Source organism: Rhododendron vialii, chromosome 8a (assembly GCF_030253575.1).
Source record: "Rhododendron vialii isolate Sample 1 chromosome 8a, ASM3025357v1".
NCBI classification, from domain to species: domain Eukaryota; kingdom Viridiplantae; phylum Streptophyta; class Magnoliopsida; order Ericales; family Ericaceae; genus Rhododendron; species Rhododendron vialii.
The window spans coordinates 30654503-30674560 of record NC_080564.1 but is presented as its reverse complement, the minus strand read 5'-3'; the positions used below and the strand labels follow the sequence as shown (position 1 = coordinate 30674560).

Genomic DNA, 20058 nt, shown 5'->3' with positions numbered 1-20058 from the left:
GCTGGGGCAAAGCCCCCTATGGACTGGCCAACACATGAATTGATAGCACGCAGGTGGGAGTCGAACCTCAGACTCAAGGCTTCAAAAAACAACACAAGCTACTATTTAAAAGAAAAACTAAAAAAATGTGCTGCATAGTAACTGTCCTTGTGACCAGATAAGAGGTGATGGCAAAATTTGTGCATGACTAAGGAAAGACACAATGCAATTGAAAACACACACACAAAGCTGAATACTCACTGTACCTTTGTGCACGTAAGACCCAGATATTTTCCTTGGAAAGAACATAAGACAGTAAAATTTTTGCACATGGATAAACTCTAGTAGTTTGACAAGAACCTCCAACGTCCTCATTTCGATCACTTCATGGACCAGAGCACGATTTCACACCACCAAGCTGATACAGCTAACAACCAAAGAATCCATTCAAATTAACCTCAAAAGGAGCATTAAGAGAACTGCAGGAGGCTTAGAAATTTAACCAGGTTTTAGTGTTTCTCCGGTTTAACAATTTAGACGAGGCAATCATATACTGTAAGGGACAGTGCCAAACATGCTTCCTTCTAAAACTGCAAATTCAGTATTGATATTCACTTCCGACTTCCAATTTCTTGCTCAAACTTAAAGCAACGACACAGATTTGAAGGAAGACTGAAGACACTCATAAACTCAAAGCTTGGATGAATCCCATACCTCTAAGGCTTTGTTCATTTCATCTTCAGACTGTTCAGTGCTACTGCCATGTTCAGTGTGGTGCAGTGAAGAAAGCATGTCCCATGAGAAGGAGTTTGACTCAATGTCCAACATTGCAGCTTTCCCAAATCTCTCCCATAAACTGATCTCTGTAGCTTGCTCAGAAGGAAGAGACCTTACAGGATCAGAAATAAAGTCTCCTGCACTGAATGACAATGATAATGAGAACCATATCATTAAGGCACACAAGACATTATTAACTGTAGAAGTTCTTCTGCTCGACACAATATTGGTACAAAAGACATTTCTACCAAGAAACTATAAATGATCCTATTTTCAACTACTAGAGGGTAGCAAATGTACTTTATGTGAAATATACTGAAATGACAGGTAATAAGATAACAGTGAAATGCTAAGCAAAGATTTTCATATTTTGGTAGACACCCGTGACCTTCGAAGTGCAAAAAATGCCAAAAATATCTTTTGTCCTGTACAAGAAAGATATTTCACAGGATTGGGCCTCATGAAAAGGTTTAAACGATTAGTGGGTTCAAAAATCTTTAACATGGTTTTGAATTGCCAATGTTGAAATCACTTTTTTGTTTGAAGTTCGACTGTAACTTGTACTGTATTACTTTCCATTTGCCAAAATTTTGGCTAAACCTCTTTCCAGTAATTCTTTTCTTTCAAACCACACTTTTACTTTTCAAAGCTAAAACCGGTAACAGATATCACGAAAGCTTTCCGCCTTGCACTCCAGTATTACACTATTACTTAATCCACCACATTCGATTTTCATTACTCCGACTACTAAAATCGCACTGATAAAGTAAAAAAGAAGAAGAAACTAATGTACTTCAACCCAGTTGCTGAATTTAAAATGGCTTAGCTAGCACATAAATTCAATTACACCATAAATAGAAATATGATCAGCAAAATAACCTCAAGGGCATAGAAGTATCAACTCCCGGAGATCGGTGGTGGGGGAAGCCGGAGGCGCGGTATCTGCCACTTCGTTTACGAACCAGTTCCAACCATTGGTTGAACCGATATGCCGGTCCTGTTGCTATATCCCCCAACATATACAACACCTGCAACCAACAACCACCATCACCCAATTATATCTTAATTACATTGCTCTCTCTCTCTCTCTCTCTCTCTCTCTCTCTACATATATATCTATCATGATAACCAATAATATAAACCGTAGGATATAAACACTTGCCACAGGCAGCAGCCAATGTAACTCATACTCTCTCTTCATTGGATACACAGTGAAAACTGGTGCGAGCTGTGGACGTACTCAACTACACACTAGGGGAACCAAATAAAAAAAATCTCCCTGTATTGCATTCTTGATTTGTTTTCTTGATTGTTCTCCAAAACTATGTTTGTTGGTTTGGCCGATTTCTCAACACACCCTAGGACATCCTAATTGCTCTCTCTGTGTGTGTGTGAGAGAGAGAAAGAGAGTGAAGAAGTTACCCTAGAAGTGACGGTGAGGGGCAATGGGGTGTTGGGAGGTTCTTCAGATCCGAGATCAAAGTCCTTGTATTCCTCTTCTCCCTGCATATGATTTGTGCGAAAAATATATCGAATGTGCAAATAAATAAGTAGAAATCGATAACCCTAGATCCAGTGAATCATACGTATATCTATAACTATATATATAGAGAGAGAGGAAAACACTTTGTCAGAAAAGGTTGAGAGAGAGAGAGTACCTGGAAGGCATTGGTGGTTGCAGCAGGTGCTTCCTTTTGCTCTTTAGCCATGCGCACACTTTTTTCTCTTCTTCACCTTTTCGAATGTTGTTTAAAAATAGATAGAGAAAAAAGGGAATTAGAGAGAATCGTGGCGGCGGAAGTTTGCCTACTATTTTTGAGCGGATTTTCCCGCTTTTTTCTGGTTCTTCGTGGAGCCTCCTCCTCCTCCTGACCGGAACCCAATTTGGAGAGAGAGAGAGAGAGAGAGAGAGAGTAGTGCTGGGGTGATGCGGGTGGCGAGTTAGGGTATGGTGGGTTTCGGTCGCCGGCGACGGAGAGTAGTTTTGGGAAGTAACCCTTGCGTTGCGTTGGTGGGTGGTTACAACGGACAAATGATTAAAATCTAAACGCTTCCTTCGCTTCCGCTACCCTCCATGTGCGTCACATTATTTAATAGAAGTGTGCTACGAACAAAGAAAATTGGTAAAAAAAAGATTTTTAAAGTCTGAACCATTCATGTACACAATCTGGACCGTTCATGTATATTTTAAGGGTTTTTTCTTTGTCTATTTTTTTTGCACTTAGCATTTCTCTACTTTATACTCCATCATAGGAGTAGTTGATTTTACAAGGTTCTTTTGGGTTTCGATAGTACAAGTTTTTTTTATCTAACCAGATGTTCGGATTTATTTGCACGCATTACGATAATTTTGAGAATTTTAAAGTTAACAAACAAACAAATCTCCAGTGACTTCAGAGGGATTGGTAACACTTTTAGAGTTTTCGAATATGAGACTTTAAAATGAAACAAATTCCTAAGACTCCAGCTTTAGGGGCAACTCAAGGTTAGTGTTCTTTCGGCCGACCCACCATCGTACTATGCTTTTGGAGCTTGATCCTCTCGGTTCGCTTCATGGATTAGACGGTTGAGATCTGGTTAGCACAGGGGACAACAGACTCCGCAGGTTCTTAGGTCTATTTTAAAGATTGGAATTCTTTTTAGAGTATGTTGAGAATATAATAACGCTGCAGAATCATCATGTTGATCGGACATGGTTTATCTCGCAGAAGTGGGTCCCAATTGCAATCTTATATATATTTTTAAGATACTAGTATATTGTTTAATCATATGAAACGATGGTCAATAACCCTGTATCTTTGGTGTGTTTGATATTATCAGCAAGTTCTAAAAAAGAATAATTCTAATCATTAAATTAGGCCAAAAAGAAGCTACAATAAACAAAGTCTAACCTTCCATTCCATCAAGTGGACGACATAGAATCCTATCTTCAGTGTTTTTTGCCCTTTTTTACAAGTCATGTTATTTTCAATTAAAAATCTAAATCTACATAATTTTCTACATTTACAACACCATTTTAATAGCACAAAAGTCCTTTTACTTTTGGGCTGAAAAAATAACAGGACTTTGAAACTTAAACCTTCTATTCTCTCTTGCACAAATTCATTTTGTTTATGGAGTTCTTGATGTACGATCATGCTAACTTTGTACGTAGATGATCTAGTTACTTTTTACATAAATGACCTACTTAACAAGTTTTATAAAATAAATAGTTATTATCATTGTTTTTATTTTTTATTCAAGTTCTAATTATTATTGCAGATTAAAAAATTAAAAAGACCCAAACTTGAACGGAGTAGTCGTAGACAAATAACGGGACTAGGCCACTTGCACCAAAAAGTGTTTATACATGTGTTCGCCTGTTCCCATATAATGCCACTCACAGCATTTTCACGTCTTTACTCCACTACCCTTCCATTTGGGTGACTGATTATATAATGTTTGTGTTAGGTATTTTGCTTCACGAAATCCTCGTATTATTGCCATGTATACATATTCGGCTATGTATGCATATCTTCTCCATTTATTTATGAACCCTTCTACGGTCACCGATGGTGGCCATACCGACTTTGCATCGACAGCCATGCAAGGCCCATTACGGATTCCGTACAAAAAATTCGAGCTGTTCATTAATTTTTTTTTTTAAAATCGAGTGGCCCGGTGAAAAATCGGCTAATCCGATATGTGTAGTGGCTCGATCCAATTCTTCTATTTTTTATTCAGATTACAGGAACTTATTGAATGGCTCGGATTTTCCGTGCGGGATCTGTAGTGGGCCCGCGTGGCCATTGATACAAGGTCGGTATGGCTACCGTCGATGGGCATAGCATTTTCGTTTATTTATTCCCCAATTGTTTTGATGTGTTATTGTTTAGACATTATGCTTGCTGGCAAAGTAGTGAGTCTAGTGACTCGACATATCGTATTATATTAAAAGTCTCTAAATTCATTTGTGGCTGCCAAATGAATAGTGCTAGAATATTCTTTGGCTAGATATTCTTAAAAAAAATAGTACTAGTTTGTTGACTGAGCTGGAGCCTGGAGGTGAGCCTTGGTGGCTGAGGTGCTTAAACCCTGTCGGTCAAGTCAGAGGTTCAAACTTGGGCTATCCTTTTTGCACTCAAGCAAGAAAATTGAGGTGCGAAAGGAAATGGATCGCTTCGGTAACTGTCCGATGCACTCGCTGAAGTTGTTTCATAAACTTGGGTCGCGCAAAAATAGCAAACAGAAGAGGTTTTCAAATTGAGTGAAACCACGGAAATAATAATAATTCTGGAATCACAGGATTAATAATGATTCTGGAATCACAGGATGAGCAATATAAGAATGATCCGTGGGACATAAAGTTTCGCTATTTGGATACAATGAGTTATCCAGTTCCAGAGGGAAAAAAAAATATATATATTTATGCGGCAATGCTCTCAGAATCTAGATCGGTGGAATTCTGCCACACTTATGACAGTAAAGTTGATCAAAAAAGTCCGATCAGCTATAGTAAGGCCAATAGGCCATAATAAAGATGGTCATCCCAATCCATAAATGGGGAATTCACCCACATAAATCAAAAACTTAGTCAATAAAAGGTGAAAATGGGATTCCAGTTCATTATAATTACTGGGATTACATCGAAGCCTGGACAAATGCCTTCTATTACCAAAATCAAAGAAGGAAACACTCATGGTAGTGTTTCCTTAAGTTATGACCAAATCTAGTGGGAAAAGATGAGCTTCCAAATTGGTGGTCTAAATTTGGGCCAAAAGCAGACTATTTATTAATAGATGTACAGAAGGAACTTGAGTTCTTCAACCAGAATCATCCTCAAATAAAGGGTACCAATACTTCTGAAGGAAAATCATTCCTTTTTACAATGATAACTTTTGGTATCCCATGGATTTGGAATGGGATGTTTCTTTTGGGAGTAATAATTTGGGGCTTCCTGTTCTTCAAAGGACCTTTCAATATAGATGGTGGAAATGAATTAATTTGGAAAAAACATTGTCAGAAATTCGCAGTGCCACTCAAGAATTGAAATTACAAATAAAAAGAAAGGATAATATGTCTACCAAAAATCCTTTTTTGGAAATTTCAGCCCAGATAAGGGCGAGAAATCCTACTCGGCCGGATGATGAAGTGGTAATCAAGACCATGAACTATATGAAGGATCAATTCTTGCAAACGGTTCAAGCAAACCAGGCTGCTGCTGATGAATCAATGACATCAGCAAAAAACAATGAGGAAGATAATAATCCTTTTACATGCCTAGCAGGGGAATCATAAGACCCCTACGAAGATGATGGTACTACACCAGCACCAACTTTAGGTGACTTTTGGGACAGCATGACTGAGATGATGGCAGAACAACTGTCTTCCCGCAAAGGAAAAGAGAAAAATCAATAATTCAAAAAGTCTCAATTATGGAGTAACTTTGGAGTCACTCAATAAAGGAGTGGTGATAATTACACAGCCAGCTTTCGGTGGGAATACTCGTGACGATGGGGCCCAGCGTGTACCCAACATGTATTTCCACACATTTTGGTTGTAATTTCACTTTAATTTGTATTTCATTTCCTGTAGAGTCCTCTATAAAAAGGACGCGTCAGTCTTAATAGAGGCAGGTTTTTGGTTTGCCCTCTCTCTCTCTCAAAACCAAGCTCTCTGATCCTCTCTCCTCTCCTTTGTCCTCTCCTTCGTAATATTGGCTGAGGCTTTCATAATAATAAGGTCAGTTATCTTTGACGGCCCTTCTTTGCATATTATTTGGTATGTACGTAGTTGGTTATCTTACTTATTATCTCCATTTTAAGCTTAATCAACTTGCAAGCTTCCAGGCTCCAGCTCTTGTAGTGCGAGTTTTAACTCTTTGATCTACACGATCGTTTGACTAAGAATCAACCCGTAATCAGCTGGCACGGGTCATGACATGTTGCGCGGTTAGAACTTGTCCAATGAGTAAAAAGACTTGAGTCGAAACCTATCGACAATAATACTGATGAAAGGCGTAGCTGTTCTTTTCTGAATGTATTTAAAAGAAAATTCCCAATCCAGACAGTATTTATTTACATCAATGAAACCAAAAAATTGCATGCACTATTTTTTTTTTGCTTTTCTTTCCAAATAGAATTCTACTTTGACAAACAGGGAATTCACAGTCTGAAGATAGCGGAATCAAACAGGAAGGCGTTAGAACATTTCCGGTAGAGGCATGCCTTGTAAAAAGGACTTGAATAGCACAAGTGATCTCTCTGGCTGTGAGAAAGGAGCTTCATGGGAAGCCCCTCTAATGGTGGCAAAAGAGAGGATATTCCCATAAACTTGAGTCCATCCACCAACCTGATACAAAACAAAATGGAAATGAAAAATGACTTCTTACAAGTGCCGTTGTTTTCGGTCTGCTTCGCTGTTGGAGAGCTTGTGGCTCGTGTCTTGGATGAAAGACATAAGCTCTCCTTTTTCGCTGACTATTTGTTTCATCTTTTGTCTGATGAGTTGAAAATTTGTTTCTCGTCTCTGTAATCCAGATGAAATTTTTGTGCAAGTGGGTGGGCCTTTGATGAGAAATTAAGATAGGAAAATTGATTCTAGAGATTACCTGTTGTCCACCAAACCAAACTCTATATGGTACAGTCGAGTTCAATCCCAATTGATTTGCCAGGCCACGAACCAAGGTGCGGCTCCCGGTGAGTGGAATGACAGAATCTTGATCACCACTGGTTTCAGAAACTTGTAAATTAGCATAGCATTCCAAAAGACAACGTAAAACTTTCAATTAAGCTAATACATTATTACGGACGATTAGATGTGTCTGAGTTTCGACTCTCACCTGTAAACCAAGACTCGAATGCCTGACTTAATAAGGTATCCAACCAAAGAGATGGTAGGTATCTCCACATCTAGCTGCTCATAATCCAAAATGCTGTGATAATAGAAGAAATAGTCAGTTAAACCAGATAAGAGTTTTTTCAAGCTGCAGATCATTTTCGTACTAAAATTCTCATCTTTCATTGTAGATACCCTAGAAGCACAGGCATGAACACAAGATGCAAATACGAGACAAGACACTTTCAAAAGTATTAGGCCAAAAGAAAAAAAGAAAAGAAAGATACCTTTTATCATGCATATGTTGAACAACAATTGATATATTATGTGTATAGTCCGGTTAAAAGAGGAAGACGAGGAATGATAACACACTTACTCATTGCAAACATCCCATCTGCGTACTCCAACGAGCCGGGCATGAAATGCTGACTGCACATCTTGCCTGTTTAAATAATTTGCAGTTTCATCATCTATGCATACATCAATCCTCTGACCACCAACTTGCTGCAGGAGAAATTAAGGAATTCATATGTCACCTCACAAATGATCAGTTTGAAGGGGGAAAGGCAATCAGTGTTTGAGGAGGAGGGAGGCTTACTGGAGGACTAATAAACTTGGACTGCGACAGAACGGATGGAATGCAGACATCGAGTGTGACATCATAGTTGTCCACAAATCTACTGGTTTCCCTAGTCACTTGGCCATATACTTTGGAACAGACAGGTGAAAGTGAGCTTCTGTAATACTCGCTCACATAGCGAGAGTAGTTACAGGCAGAAGTGAACAATTTGTATGTTGAATCTGATATTAACCCATGAGACCAGAAAAACTCAGCCCTTGAATTGAAGTCCGTTGCGAATTCAAGAACCGGATTACCCAACTGCAGATTAGAACAAGGCTCGAGATTAAATAAGCACTGCTTGAGAAATATTATGTAAGTTTCTCAAGATATTGCATATGCATACAAAATACTTACAGCAACTCCTTTCAAATTGAACAATTTTTCCTTTTGATTGAATTCAATCATGAGTTTCGCGAGTTGAGGAATGTAATGACCTGCCATACGCAAAGTTGAAAACAAGAAGACCAAAAAGGATTAATTGAAGATGTGCAGATTTGTGGATTTGGAGGAGGAGGAGATGAAGTGGGATGCAGAAGTACCTGCATAGCTTTCTCCTGTAATGAAAAAATCCCTATGAGAGTATTGGGGGAACTTAAGCAACCATCTTTGCAAAAACACAAGATTATCCCTGGCTTCAGAAATTAAAACACAAACATAGGCTTAGAAAATTTGCAAGTGTATGTCCTCTATCCACAAAAGATGTATGCTGTATAACCTCCAACATGAACTTGTAAAGCAAAATCCCACATCACCTAGGTACCAAAGTAATATAAAGTATATAAGCGTGAGGGCACCCTACTTCAACAGACTAACGTCGTGAGGGCACCCAACTTCAACAGACTAACGTCTGTGGATTGTGGTTGAGTAACTTGAATTATACTTAAAACCGTTCAGCATGGTGTCAAAGGCAGGCACTAGGTATGGGTAGGATGTGTGTCTCTGGTTTAGTGAAGAATTCCAAAAGCCCTTATTCAAAGGGAAAAAAGGGACATGGGTGAATGTAGTCCAATGAATAGCAGATATGGAACATACCAGTTACTTCATCATTAATTGCCTCATAGGAGGAGGAATCAGTTGCATACGAGAAACCCACTCCCACCGGTGTCTCTAAGTACAACATATTTGCTTCTGCACGATCGAATGAACATAGAAACATCAGATTTTCTGTTAGTTTCTACAGTTTCTAGCACAAGAGAAGCTGGAGAATTGCAAAATCGGTTTGCTACTTTTGGTTTTTGGAATCATACCTTTATTCCAGCTATACTCATTTCTAACTAGAACTAGCCCATTTGGTCTAAATGGTCCATTTTCAGAGAATGCCCCCACTCCCAAAGAAGAGCACCCAGGCCCTGCAATAGGCAAATCAAACACTTTCAAACTAACCATTTGATGATATATCAACAACTTTCAATTTTCAGCTGGTGTTTCTTCTTTACTTTTAAAACCATTGGTGTTAGGAATTTTTGAAATCCTAACAAAGACTACGAGGAGCATGAATGCAGGGAACAAAATAAAGAAATCAAATTACACAAACACTCAGGGATAAAGGGTTAGATGTTTCAACAACTCTGGGCTACGTCCAGAGTTGCTGCAGTTGTTTCTCTATCAATGTCCTATGTCGCCTAGTTGGCAAAGTTGCGGGCTGAAACTCCCTCTCTCTCTCTCTCTCCACCCGATCACGAGTTCAAGTTTGAACCCTTTTGCGATAGTAGTTGCAGCCAACTACAAGGGTGCCGAGGGCACCCTTGTGCAGCTCGCTCCCTTATGGGGTTATGTTGACGTCTTATTCCCTCCGGTTCACTGGCTACCTCATAAGAACACCTCCCAGCTGAACATTTCAAAGCGGGTAAGGACCCTATGGTCACCTCTGAGGGGGTCACTACGCGGGTTGCCCATCCTACCCTTTTACTTAGCCCAAAAAAAAAAAAAAATTTTGTCCCGACTCCTATCACTACAATACATAGCAAGGTTTACGAGTGAGTTAAAAAATACTCCTATAAAAAAACATATCCGTGTGTAAATGAGAGAAGTTTCAAACCTCCATTCAACCAAAGAACCAAAGGCTTTGAGACAGGATCAACTTCTGCCTCAACAAAGTAGTAGAAGAGAGATTTTTGCTTCTTGTCATCAACAGTGACGTAGCCTGAAAACTGTTGGAACCACACAAGGGGTTGTCCAGGCAACATAGTAATCCTATCTGCCAGAGACAATGAGGACTCAGCTGTCATAAGCTGAAGTAGCACTACCACAGCCATTGCCATGGATTTCCAAGTCTGTGAATACATTATGGGTCAATTTAGAATGAAGAAGGGGATGGTTGAAGAAAAAGCAGTATCGAATGAAGCTGTGGGAGGAGGGGTGATATATGTTGTTCGTCGGCGGAAGGCATGAGAGCATATGGGTAGTGTGGGGCATCAAGATTTGTAGCATTTCTTGTTTTCTTGTTATGATCATTACATTGTTAGCTTTTTTTTTGCTTGCTGGCCACTAAAAATGGTGGAGAGAGAGAGAGAGAGAGAGAGAGAGTATATGGACAAAGGGTGAGTTGGGTTTTTGGCCAGCATCTGTATGGGTTGATTAAGCAGTGGGGTTGGTTCAGTAGTGAAAGTGAAGGAAGAGAGCAGCTGCTTTGGAAATTCTGAATTTCTACTTCCAAAAATTCTACAGTCTTTTGACTGCTTTTGTCTTCCCAAGTGTATTGTATACAAAGTGGATAGCCAGGATAAGACTTGTAACCATTCTACTGCTTGACCTAGAAAAGGGCTAGGGTATGTTCCATAGAAAAGTCACTTTACAAGATTGCTTTCTCATTTCTCAAGAAAATGTTTGAAAATGATCGCTATGGTTGGTGTCTCCAAACAGCCAAGAAAATTATTCCCACCTCCCCTAATTTCATGATGCAAAACAAAATCATCGCAGAAGTTTGAGGATTTGCAACTAGGACTATTGTTTCGACATGCCAAAGTTGCTACACCATTAACACAACTCTATCTCATGAATCCGGTTACCGAAATCACGTTCCAAATTTGAAAAAAAGAAGAAGAAGCAATTGGGTTTTGAAGCTCAGAGAAGAAAAACCTACGGTCCATGTTTCTAACTCTAACCAAACGTTTTTGTTGTTCTTGTAATCTTCTTGTTGTTTTTCCAATGTCTCGAGCCAATCCAAGGGAAAAACAACTAGTACTATTTTTTCATTTATATTACCTTCCAGGAACAAAATACTCCGGATGATCTAGGTAAGGATTTCAATGAAATAAACAATCCAAAAGTGGATCACAGCATATACTGTCAAATCTTGTGATGAATTTTTGTTTATTTTTATGTACTGCGAGATATTTTTCCCAATGGTCAAGGGTGTCCGGACCAACTCTGGTCAAAGACAAATCATTCATACTGGGCTAGGAGATTTACAAGAAATTACTTTCTTGCGGCTTGATTTCAAGAATTGAACTCCGTTCAATTAAATGGAAAACAAACCCACCAGCCAACCGAAATAACAAGATCTTGGGCTGCTTACATGATATTAGTTCATTCTCTTTGACTTATGTGACAAAAGTTTATCATACTAGCTTATAAAAAAGAGATGAAAGATACACATTTCACCAGGTCCACCATTCATTTTCTTTTGGTGAATGCCATCATCATGCATTTGCTGCTACTTCTTCTTTTTTTATCCTATGCATTTGCTACTTCACTTTCCAGTTTCCACACAGTCACAATACCCATCATAGCTTCTAAACAGGGTCCCCCCATACCTACCTTCTGAGATAACAGAAGACATCTTTAGAAAAGAGGATTACTTTTCCAATTTTTTTTTCTTGGCCCTTTCCCACTTGCAAAAAATGCCAAAGGAATAGATACAGAACTACTATTATGTATATTCCCTCTTTTTCACCAGAGCTGGCAGAGTCAGGCACAGCTGCAGCTCGTGGGGTGGTTGCTTCTCTTGCTAGTACTTAGCTCTGAATTCTGATTGTGTGATTTCTTTCTCATTTTTCTCAAGGCAATCTAAGCTCGTGAGTATGCACAACTATGGAAGCAAGAAAGTTCATTAAAGAAGGAGCCAGAAAACAATTTATTTTACCTCTTTTAATAAGTAAGACGTGGATTCTCTCCGGTCCCTTTTCATTGACTAGATTATTACTACTTTTTGTTGCTCGTGAACCTTTCTCGCATCTACTTTGATGATGATTCGATTTGTTCACTTTCTAGCGTTTGTCCCGAATTGACCGTGTCAAAGTTAGTTGATTGGTTACCGATTGATACTATATATGATTTTGGAGTACTGCTATGGGTACCGACGGTACCCATAGGGAAAATGCACCGACGGCCACCGGACGGCCGTCTCCGGTCACCGGACGGCCGATCCGAGCCGTCCAAAAATTTTAAAAAATAAAACCGAGTGGCCTTACGCGAGAATCAATGGCATCCGAGGTGTGTAGGGTACTTGATCCGAGCACCCATTTTTCGTGTATATTTGTATATACGTGTATATACACGAAAAAGGGGTACTCGGATCAAGTACCCTACACACCTCGGATGCCATTGATTCCCGCGTACGGCCACTCGGTTTTATTTTTTAAAATTTTTGGACGGCTCGGATCGGCCGTCCGGTGACCGGAGACGGCCGTCCGGTGGCCGTCGGTGCATTTTCCCTATGGGTACCGTCGGTACCAATAGGATTTCTGATGATTTTGGAACCTGAGCAATGGCAATGGCCAACTGAAACCCACAGAATTTCAAGATGTGTATCATAAATTTGTAGTAGAAGAATTGAAGTAGACAAGAGCAGAAATACAAAGATATAAAAGATACCCATGAGAATCCATCTAAGATCTATGCAACTTTTTGCCTAACCTGTCCGCCATCATTGTGCACAACAGAAAATTACGAGGCAAAAGAAAAAAAAAGGTGGAAGTGGGGTGGTGAGCAATTTCATGCTCTGCTTTGGATTCCTAAACAAAATCATTGGGTAAACTACCAAAACCGTCCCAAGGTTTCTAAATGTTGCAAATTTCCCCTCACGTTAGGGAAATCCACAATTTGCAAAAACCTCAGGGATAGTTTTGGTAATTTACCCAAAAATTCAAACAATCGCCACTTTTATTACTTTTAGTTTTGTGTTACACAATGGTGGAAAAAATCCCATTACCTTTCCTTATGGGAAAAGAGATTAAATTATTTATACCGCCGGTATAAATATTAGTTTCCTCTAAATCAATTACATTGCGCCATGTCGTCATGTTCTATTTACTAGGATCACTATATTGACGACGTGGCGCAATGTAATTGATTTGAGAATAAGAAAATAAATATTTTCACCACCACAGGTGTATATAATTTATTCTCGAAAAGAAAATGCTCTAGAGGACATCTTGAACCTAGTTTATTCTTTCGTTCCCTTGGATTGAACCTATTGCCCGCGTGCTCAATGGACATCACTCTCATCCATTTAGGACCTAAAATACTCTTCCCATCACAATTCACAAATCTATAAAACTTCCACTTTTCACTAATTCTTCATCATTCCGAAAAGGACACCCATTTCCTAAGATACTTCAATGACTCTCTCTCTCTCAAAAAAAAAAAAAAGAAAAGAAAAGAAAGAAAGAAAGAAAGATGGATGATATCCTCCAGTTTGATCCAATTTTGGACATGGTTTCAATCACCAATCTGGACCTGTGATGGCAAAACTAAACCAAACTGAAGGATTGGGGATTTGACGGGAGCCTAGTCCGACTGAGATCCAATAAATTTGGATGACTCAACGATGGGTTGATTGCTCATTCCCCATATGTTCCAAATTTACAGTCGGCAGATGATCAATAGAAGAGCAAATATAATTGCAAAGTATTTTATCAAAAAAATTCATTCAACATTGCATATATGACGTTTTACCCGACCCGAACCCCGACGGGTAATTCTTGAGTGTTTCCATTCTCATCCCGAATGATCGGGGGACGAGTTTACCTGCCCCATCCCGTAAGAAATGAGAAGAAAATTTAACATAGAAGCAAAATGTAAGAAAATAGAGCTATATATAAAGGTGGCATTCTAGGCTAGCGGTGGGTAAAATACAAGAGTAAAACATGGAGTCCATCTATGGTACATAAATTTTTTTTTTTTTTTTGCGCCTAGTACCCAAAAAGTCACTTTAATGGTAAGTATTTCATATTGAGTAGTAAGTATTTCATAAGAAGTGACAAGTATTTCACATTGAGTGTCACTCAATGTGAAATACTTAATTATCACTCTATATGACATAGTACTTACTAGTCAGTGTGTCAGTGTGGAGTTATTTCATTTGAAGTGGTAACTATTCTATATTGCGTGATAAATATTATACATCTAGAATACTTACCACTCAATGTGAAATACTTACCGCTCCTTACAAAATACTTACAACTCAATGTGAAATACTTACCAGTTATCACTAAAGTGACTTTTAGGTACCATACACCAAAAAGTGATTTTGTGTACCATAGAAAAATTCTAACCATATTTGTGCTTTGTTCCACAACAAGATCAATGTCCAAGGAAGAACCATATTTATATTCCGGCCCAATATAAAAACCGGACGCGGGGGCTGCTGTCCCAATTTTGGGGCCCATCCCGGTCTCGCTCCGATGATCTGAATCGTTCACTTTGTAGAGCTCGTCGAGTAGAACAACTATGCAAAAAATCAGCTTAATTGGATATCATTAAGTACCTGATCGGAGCCCATATAACTCTCAGTCCATGGGTTACAGTGGATTTGATCCAGTGTTTCGGATCCATTCTTTTTAAGATAAAAAGGTTCCGATCAGGTACTTAATGATATCCAATTCAGCTGATTTTTTGCATAGTTGTTCTACTCGACGAGCTTTACAAAGTGAACGATTTAGATCATCGGAGCGAGACCGGGGTGGGCCCCAAAATGGGGTGCAGCAGCACGCTGCTGTCCCCTTGGGGACAGCAGCCCCCCTCCCTCCATAAAAACCGGTGGCACCGTGGCAGACTACTATATGACTAGATTTAAATAGCGAATTGGCATGTTTTCTTTTGTCCGAGAAAATAGACATTCTTCTGAAGAAAAAGCAAATAGACGGAGGAAGCAATTGGTAACATTTTATTCATAATATTTATAAATAAAAAGACGAAGTGGCATTTGCATTTCCACATAACAACAGCTCCCTGAGCACCAAGATTCTCATTACCTCCCTCAGTGCCAGGATTCTCATCAGCTTCCTCAGGAGGGTTCCCACCAGCCACGTTTTCATCAGCTCCATCATGACCTTCCCCAGCAAGTGGGCCTTGGGGGACCAGGCTTTCAGCATCACATTTCAAAATGAGTTCATCAAATTTGGACTTAAAAACCAGGTCCACCCCTTTGACTAGGGAAGACCTGGCCTCATCATATCTCTTCAGATGGAAGTAGGCAATCTAGTACCAAAACGAATAAGACTTCAATAAATTCTGATAAATGCACAAAGAGGAATGAAAATGAAATGGAAAATACAGTGGAAATCAAATAATTCTTGTGTATTATTAATGATAAGTTGATTATAGAAATTGTAGGAAAACATGTTTACTAGTATTTGTGATGAAAACAAATAATCCTGAAAATCGATGAAACAAATTAGAATGGACTCAAACTAGGTTAAAACCATAATTGGTTACCCTCGTAATTTGCTAGGAGAAACTTTTTTGTATAACCAGTATACCAAATACTTGGTATCCCTCACAAATAATGTGACACAAGGCAAACTGTAATTTATGAGGACTTCAATTGTAATTTATTCCGTGCAGCCTTATTGCACAAAAGTAACCGAAGTCGTTTTGGTTTAGCCTTTTGTTTTAAGTTATGTGCTAAATTTTTTGGATCATGTGCAGCAGAAACTTGATTATGAGAGTTTTAGTAACAAAATTTAATTATAACCCTTTAGAATTATATAATCAAAATAATTAGATCTTCGCACCGATTCAAACAAATTGAAAACTGTAGCACATAATTTTTTTTAGACTATTTATATAGTACTATTAAAAAAATATGGTAAAAAAATTAAGTACTCTAATTTTCAATCCGTTTGAACTGGTGCGAAAATCTTATTATTTCAATCATATTATTCTAAATGGTCGTAATTATATTTTGTCTATAAGACTCTTATAATTTAAGTATCTACTCTTTATTTGAGACCCTATAGAGCAGAAACTTGATTATGAGAGCCCTAAAGACCAAAATTAATTATGACGCTTTAGAATAATATGATCAGAATAATAAAATCTTCGTATTGGTTCAAACGGATTGAAAATTGGAGTATTTAAATTTTTAACCATATTTTTAATACTATATAAATATTCCAAAAAATTACGTGCTTCAATTTTCAATCTGTTTGAATCAATGCGAAAATTTTATTATTTTGATCATATTATTGTAAAGGATTATAATTAAATTTTATCACTAAAACTCTCATAAACTAATTTCTGCTCTATAGAGTCCCAAAAATTGGAGCACATAAATCAAAACAGGAGGCCAAACAGGTGTTAAATGTGGCATAGGAGACAAAACGATGTCGTCTACTTTTGCACAACAAGGCTCCCAGATAAATTATATTTGAAGTCCTCATAAATTACAATTTGCCACGTGTCACATTATTTGTGAAGGAGGGATACCAAAGTGTTTGGTATACCGGTTATACAAAAAAGTTTCTCATTTGGCAAATCCAGCCTCGCCTTTGCACGACCCCAATATAGGCCGGCACTGTCATTGATTGATGCCGTGAAACTCTTTTCTGCTTCAGTGGAATCCTTGCCCAGGAGTGCTTCTAACGCGTGAATTATTTTCTCCTTCGTGAAGGGATTGAAGAAGAACATAGATTTCTTGCCTTGCGACAAAACTAACTAGCCAGCCTTCAAGAATGTGCGTAACAATGGCTTATTATTACAACCGCGGAAGGTGCATAACAATCAATGAATTCAATACAAATGGTTGCCCCACTAAACCTTAGGTACAGACCGTGTTTTCGAAAAAAAGTATTTGGTAGAAATTTCTTCTCTAGCTCTATCAAATTCTCTTTCTTTCTTTTTTGCCATTTCATACATTGGACTCTCCCATATATTCTGGCTTGACCCAATGTCGCTAACTAATCACTTATTGGTCCAACAACCACTTATGCACATTCTTTCCTTTTATAGCGATCCACCTCCTCAATGAACAATTAGGATTATTTTCATCCAATGGCCCACATTCTCCTTCTTAATCCTGCTAGAAAATATTATTCCTTCTCCACATCTCCACAATATGGCAGAACTCTCCACACAAGTCTAGCATATGGAGTAGTAGAGATTTCTAGAACATTCCAGAATCCTTTAGAATTTTTCAAAACTCGTTAACTTCCTTCTAGAATCTTCTAGAAAGATATAGAACATTCTCCAAACTCGCTAATACCTACCCCTCTCTCTCTCTCGAAATCCACCACTCTCATTGGTAGTGCTATATCTTATGACTAGCGAATTGTCCATGCCTATAGCACTACCCACTCTGATTGAAATTACCTTTTGAATCTTGCTAGTGACTCAAACACTAAATTGATGCATTCGTGTATCGTATTTGTTCCACTTCTTAGTGGCACAAAAGAAAACTACTTGAGAGATGTAACTTGACCTATCGTAGCAAATAAGCCCCTCTACCAATCTATAGACCCGACAAATACAATTCAACTACCTCCGGATAAACTGGGGAAATGGAAGGTTTAAGTCCTTTTCAAATTCCGATCAAAAAAAGTCCTTGGCAAATTGCATATAGAAATTACCTCAGGAAGGGAATCATGGTGGAGCTACGGTCTGCAATAGTATTTTGTTTGCTGCTTTTAAATTAGAACTCTTTATTTTTTTTGACATATCAGATTATATTTTATTTTGCTTTTAGATTAGAAGACTTTCACCTCAAAAAGGGAATCATCGTAGCTCCACGATGATTCCGTAGGTAGAGGAATTGTATTTGTCGGGATCTATAGATTGGTAGAGGGGTTCGTTTAGTTGCTATGATATGTCAAGTTACATGTCTCAAATAGTTCTCTTTTGTGCCACTAAAGAAGTTGAACAAATACCATACACGAATGGATCCAATTTAGTGTTTGAGTAATTAACAAGATTCAAAAGGTAATTTCAATTGGGGTGGGTAGTGCCCTAGGCACAGACAATTCGCTAGTAGATACATATTACGAAAAATGTACTAAAAAATAATCCTAGATATTTTTGATCAACTTATGTATTTATGAAATTTAGACATAATTGTAGATGCATGCATACAATATTGTACAACATACCTATTTCAAAAGGTAAAATATTAAATCTAATAGATGCATACAATCTTAATGTCTAAAACACATATGCTTTAGTGTCTACATATGCTTGACATGAGTTGGACCTATTGCTTATAGAAAGTTCTGATTTAAGAAAAAGGTTATTTTTGCTTGTAATCCTCAAAATGGAGCAGCTGAAATTGATTTTCAACTAAAATGACACTGATGATTGATTATGAAACAAAAATCTTGGTTTCTCGTCGTAATTAAATGTAGAAATAACGGATTTAAATTGTTAAGATTTCAGTAATCGTATACGAATCTCAATCAGATTTTGTCGTTTGTTCAACCGAGAAGAATGACAATTCTTATATTAGATATGAAGTACGTAGTATACATAAGTCCGGGAAAAACCCTCTAAGGGAAGAACATCCACACGCAGGTGGGGAGACTCGAACTCCCTTATGAGATGCAAGAGTTCCAGTCAACTGAGGTAGCCCCAATTGGTTACTTAGTAGCTTACTAGTACGGATTACCGAAAATTAAATTGTAAAGTGACTAGTATTGTATCAAAATGACTAATGAGAATATTAATTATTCATTGAACGGCATAGTGTAAGCAAAATAAGTAATACTCCGTCTTTAAATAAGTGTCCCTTAAAAAAAGACCTGCAATTTTTGAACAAAAAGATAAAGTAATTTCGTGCATAATTTTTTCAATTTCTTCACACCGAATAAAAAAATGTATCCAAAATAACATATCTTCGGCGTCTTCGCTGGCAACCCGAAGTGAATTACCGAAGTAGTTGCTTATGCTTTGACCGTGTTAACTCCTAAAACAGAATCAAGACCTAATTTAATTCCTCATCCCCAAAGTAGTCCCCATAAGTTTGTAATCAATTGAAATGTACAGTAATTTATTAAAGATAACAAGAACATAAGAGCTGAGTACCTCTAGAAACTGAGAAACATAGTGCTAATTCTGAGGACTTCAATATTAGATAGTTTGAACATGATATTGCTCATTGAATAAAGCTGAGGAGAGGCAAGAAATTAAGTATCACGTCGTTCAAATATGGCATCTGGGTCTTGAAGTTAATGACACGAGCCTCCCCACAGTAACGAAATGTTGAAAGAGTAAAGAGCATCAATGGCTTTTTTTGTGTTTGTTCATTTTGTGATAAATTTTTTTACCTCTATTGATTCGTCTCGACGAGAGAAATTAGAAAAAGCAATTTTTTTTTTTTTTTACTTTTACCCAAATACTTTTGAACATACCTAAGATATTGTCCAAATACTTTTGAACATGCTGGAAAGAGTAGGAGCATCAATGCCTTTTTTCGTAATTTTTTTTTTTTACTTTTACCCAAATACTTTTGATCCAATTTTTTCATGCTCATAACTATGAAATCAATTTCTATTTTAGATCTCGCAAAAAGTATATCCTAGCTCAATTGAACATCAATAGCTTATTATGTCAACAATTCACATTTGGTAACGACATAAGTGAATACAAATGGGAACTGTTGACATAAGTTATCTGTGTCCGATCAGGCTAATTTTGTATAACGACATACTTCC

General features: G+C 37.9%; 2 protein-coding genes and 1 long non-coding RNA gene across 5 annotated transcripts in view; 1 reads left to right on the top strand and 2 right to left on the bottom strand.

Moving 5' to 3' along the window:
* The window catches only part of LOC131335237 (dual specificity protein phosphatase PHS1), an 8286-nt gene extending 5448 nt beyond the window's left edge, over positions 1-2838 (bottom strand). The window contains exons 1-4 of one of the 3 annotated variants that reach the window (XM_058370500.1): positions 2415-2838; positions 2179-2259; positions 1636-1784; positions 694-898 (exon numbers count right to left, since the gene is read on the bottom strand). In XM_058370500.1, the coding sequence (XP_058226483.1) occupies positions 694-898; positions 1636-1784; positions 2179-2259; positions 2415-2465 (486 nt within the window). In that variant the 5' untranslated portion in view covers positions 2466-2838. Of the gene's footprint in view, positions 1-245; positions 407-693; positions 899-1635; positions 1785-2178; positions 2260-2414 lie in introns of those variants that run through there. The other 2 variants (XM_058370501.1, XM_058370502.1) reach the window with 2 other exon arrangements.
* A 3528-nt stretch (positions 2839-6366) lies between these two features.
* On the top strand, positions 6367-8569 carry LOC131335235 (uncharacterized). The gene is made up of 2 exons (XR_009202468.1): positions 6367-6477; positions 8083-8569. It is a non-coding gene; the product is annotated as an uncharacterized LOC131335235 (long non-coding RNA).
* LOC131335234 (serine carboxypeptidase-like 45) lies at positions 6744-10948 on the bottom strand. Its single transcript, XM_058370497.1, has 10 exons — positions 10233-10948; positions 9442-9543; positions 9227-9322; positions 8734-8826; positions 8549-8628; positions 8171-8452; positions 7949-8076; positions 7577-7669; positions 7346-7463; positions 6744-7086 (listed from the first exon to the last, which is right to left on the bottom strand). Exons 1-10 carry the CDS (start codon positions 10477-10479, stop codon positions 6937-6939), a joined length of 1389 nt encoding a protein of 462 aa, XP_058226480.1. The 5' UTR covers positions 10480-10948; the 3' UTR covers positions 6744-6936.
* Between the last annotated feature and the right edge of the window lie 9110 nt (positions 10949-20058).